Below are 3,465 nucleotides of genomic sequence, written 5' to 3'. Positions count from 1 at the left end.
CTCACTTTAATGTTTCTAGACTTTCATTCCACCATATTTTGACTGGTAATTACATAGCGTATATTTTTGTATAACGTTTGTAATGAAACATGTCGATAAACAAAATCCAGTAAATAAACGTAATTATACAAAATTAAACATACACATACAAACAAAGGCACATTAACAAAGGCACATTAACAAACACACAAACATGAAAATACACACACACACACACAAACAAAGACACAGAATGCAAGCAGGATCTGTTGGAGAAGTCGATACTAACGATCTTATCGGAAGTGCATTGGAAACACTATTATCAAGACCATCACTGCAATCATCATCATCATCATCGTCATCATCATCATCATCATCATCGTCACCATCATCATTATCGTCATCGTCACCATCATCGTCGTCGTCATCACCATCACTCTAATTATCATAATCACCATAATGTTTTTTATTTAGTTTTATTTTTTTAATTTTTGATTTAAAAATTTTTTTTTTCTCAGGAAAATGTTCATCGGAGGTTTGAGCTGGCAGACAACAGCCGGTCAGTTAGGATTTTTTTCGTAACTTAATATTTGATGAATTATTAAACATGCAGCCTAATATTTTTTAACTGTTTTAACTATTTTTTAATTTGAACAATTTATTATATTTATAATTATTAATTAATTATCTTTAATCTCAATCCTTACATAGTTTTTGTATTTATAAACTAAAAATTATTGAATAATTGATCAATCATTTAATTATCAAGATAAACCAACCAACTGACCGACCGACTGACCAACTAAAATGACAAACAATAACTAATTCATTTACCAAGAAGCCATCTAATCTACCAATCAGTTTATCAATCAGTCAACCAACCAACCAACCAACCAACCGGCCAACCAATCAATCATCAATTAATCAAACCACCAAACAGAAGTCTTGCAAGATTACTTCACGAAGTTTGGAACGGTCAACGAGTGTACCATTATGAGAGATCCTGGAACCAAGCGATCAAGGTAGGTCTTATAACAATAATAATAATAAGAACTTAATAGAAAATATCGACTATTAAATAAATATTTTATATTAATCAAAATTTTACAAAATTTCACAAAAGTTTCACATACATATATGCATAGCATTGTGATTAACACGTCTTCAACAACAATAACAGAACAACTGACTTACTGTGATTAACACGTCATCATCAATAACAACAACAATATTAACATACATAAAATATTTTTAATAATGACAAAAATAACAGTTGCAAAACAAACTAGGAATAACAACACAAACACAACAACAACAACAACGACAAAAAACACAACAACAACAACACTAATTAACATAAGAATTAATAGTAGCAACAGAAACTGTTACAACATCTTTAACAACAAACGACCGCAGCAGCAACAAACTACAACAACGACAACCAAGAACAACAATCAAACAACAATCAAACAACAGACAACACTAATAATAATAACGCTAACAATTACAACAACAAAAATAATTATAAAATAATTAAAGAGCCACAAGTGTAAGATGCGATGCAGGGTAGTGCTTTCAGAATGACATGTAACCAAGCTGTAAGATAAATCAGGCTAACATTTATAACATTGGTAATAACCATAAAACTAATGCCTCCAACTTATGTAACATTAACTCTCTCTCTCTCTCTCACTCTCTCTCTCTCTTTCTATCTCTATTTGTTACTTTGTTTACATTATTATCTTTCTCTCTTTCTGGCTTTGTTAACATTACCCTTCCTGCTTTCTCTCTCTCTCTCTCTCTCTCTCTCTCTCACTCTCTCTTCCTTTATTAACATTAATATTTGTCACTCCATTTCTCTTAATCTTCTTGTTACTTTGTTGTCATTCCCCTCTTTATTTTCCTTCTTTTTTGTGTTACTTTGTAACTAACACTGCTGTACCCTGTAACATTATATACATTCCCCCCCCCCCCCCCCTCTCTGTCTTTCTCTCTCTATTTATCTCTCTCTTTTTCTCCCCCTTACTTTGTTAACCTTACTGATGACCCAACCCTGTAATATATGTGCCATGTGTTTGTTAATCACCTGATATTATGGGGATGTTTTTACTGGTTGCGGGCTGTTGCGTTGTTTACCTTGCCAAATGGGAATGATGGCGATGATGATGATGATGGAAAAAAAAATGATGACGATGGCGATGACAGTGAAAATGATCTTGATAATGATGATGATATTAAGGCGATTAAGTTGATGATAAAAATTATGATAATAATAATAATGATAATAGAATAACAATTATAATAATATAATAATAATAATCATGAGTTTAAATTGAAATGATGAAAAACAACTAACGAGAATGATGCTGATGATAAATGATGATGATGAACGTGTCGCCGATATCTGAGAAGACTTCGGTTTATTTTTTTAGGGTTTCAGAATTTAAGTGGTGTTTAAAATTTTTTGGTGATAATGAAAGTAGTGACCAAAGCAAACAAATGATAAAAAATTTGATGAAAAAAAAGATGAAATGATGACGAAATGAAGACGGGGAAATGATGACGACGACTAAGACGATGACAATGATCACATTTTGATTAGCACGGCCTCGCATGATGTAGCGCGTCTCAATTTTCAAGAGATTCCACACGACAAATTCAACCTTCTTGTTAGATGGATGCCCTCCTATGAATACCTACACACACATATACACACATATACATACATACATACATACATACATACATACATACATACATACATACATACATACACACACGCACCATATACAATACACAAACGTGTATATACAGTTAAATTAATTATAGAAAATGAAAAAATTTCCATAGACGATTTGACAACTAATATTAATGAACCATTTAGACCGTTTCAACAATTTTTTTTTATTTCAATCACAGAATTAATAATCAACAGTATAAACACGCACATTTTCACACACACACACATACACACAAACATATAACACATACATTCACACATACATATATACATGGATACATATAAACGAACAAACGACACAGACATGCAATGTTATATATATATTCCCATATTTAGTACATGAAAGTATGCATCCAAGTTTCTTTCCAAATTAAATAAACACCAACACGCGCACATAAAGATAACCAAACTAAATAATTTTTAAATAAACATTTCAATAAAGTTTTAAACAAAAAAATGCCAAAAATTTCAAGAAAAAAAATTTATTTATTTTTTGTTCAAACTCGATTAAGAATCACTTTTTATGAAACAAAATGACGTATGGTAAGGTGAGGAAAAAATTATAAAATGTTACAGCTTTTTATCCGTAGGCAAAATTTATGTGAGATAGTGCTGCTTGAAAGATTTGAAAATCTAAAATGAATTTACTTTCAAGACCACCTTTCTGAAAGATGGTTTGAAGGATGGTCACCGTTTATTGCATAAGTCTGTTTTTGAAAGCATCCACTTACAGGCTCAAATGTTTA

At 31.2% G+C, this 3,465-nt stretch overlaps 1 protein-coding gene across 1 annotated transcript in view; it reads left to right on the top strand.

The window, feature by feature from the left end:
* Positions 1-498: 498 nt before the first annotated feature.
* HELRODRAFT_77746 (hypothetical protein) overlaps positions 499-3,465 on the top strand; it is a gene marked incomplete at both ends in the record, with an annotated part of 71,407 nt that continues 68,440 nt past the window's right edge. The window contains 2 exons of the mRNA XM_009018221.1: positions 499-538; positions 920-1,001. Coding sequence (XP_009016469.1) covers positions 499-538; positions 920-1,001 — 122 coding nt within the window. The remainder of the gene's footprint in view (positions 539-919; positions 1,002-3,465) is intronic.

This window comes from Helobdella robusta (genome assembly GCF_000326865.2).
Source record: "Helobdella robusta unplaced genomic scaffold HELROscaffold_21, whole genome shotgun sequence".
NCBI classification, from domain to species: Eukaryota; Metazoa; Annelida; class Clitellata; order Rhynchobdellida; family Glossiphoniidae; genus Helobdella; species Helobdella robusta.
Note: the sequence above shows the minus strand (reverse complement) of the source record. Positions and strands in the feature narration are given on the sequence as shown.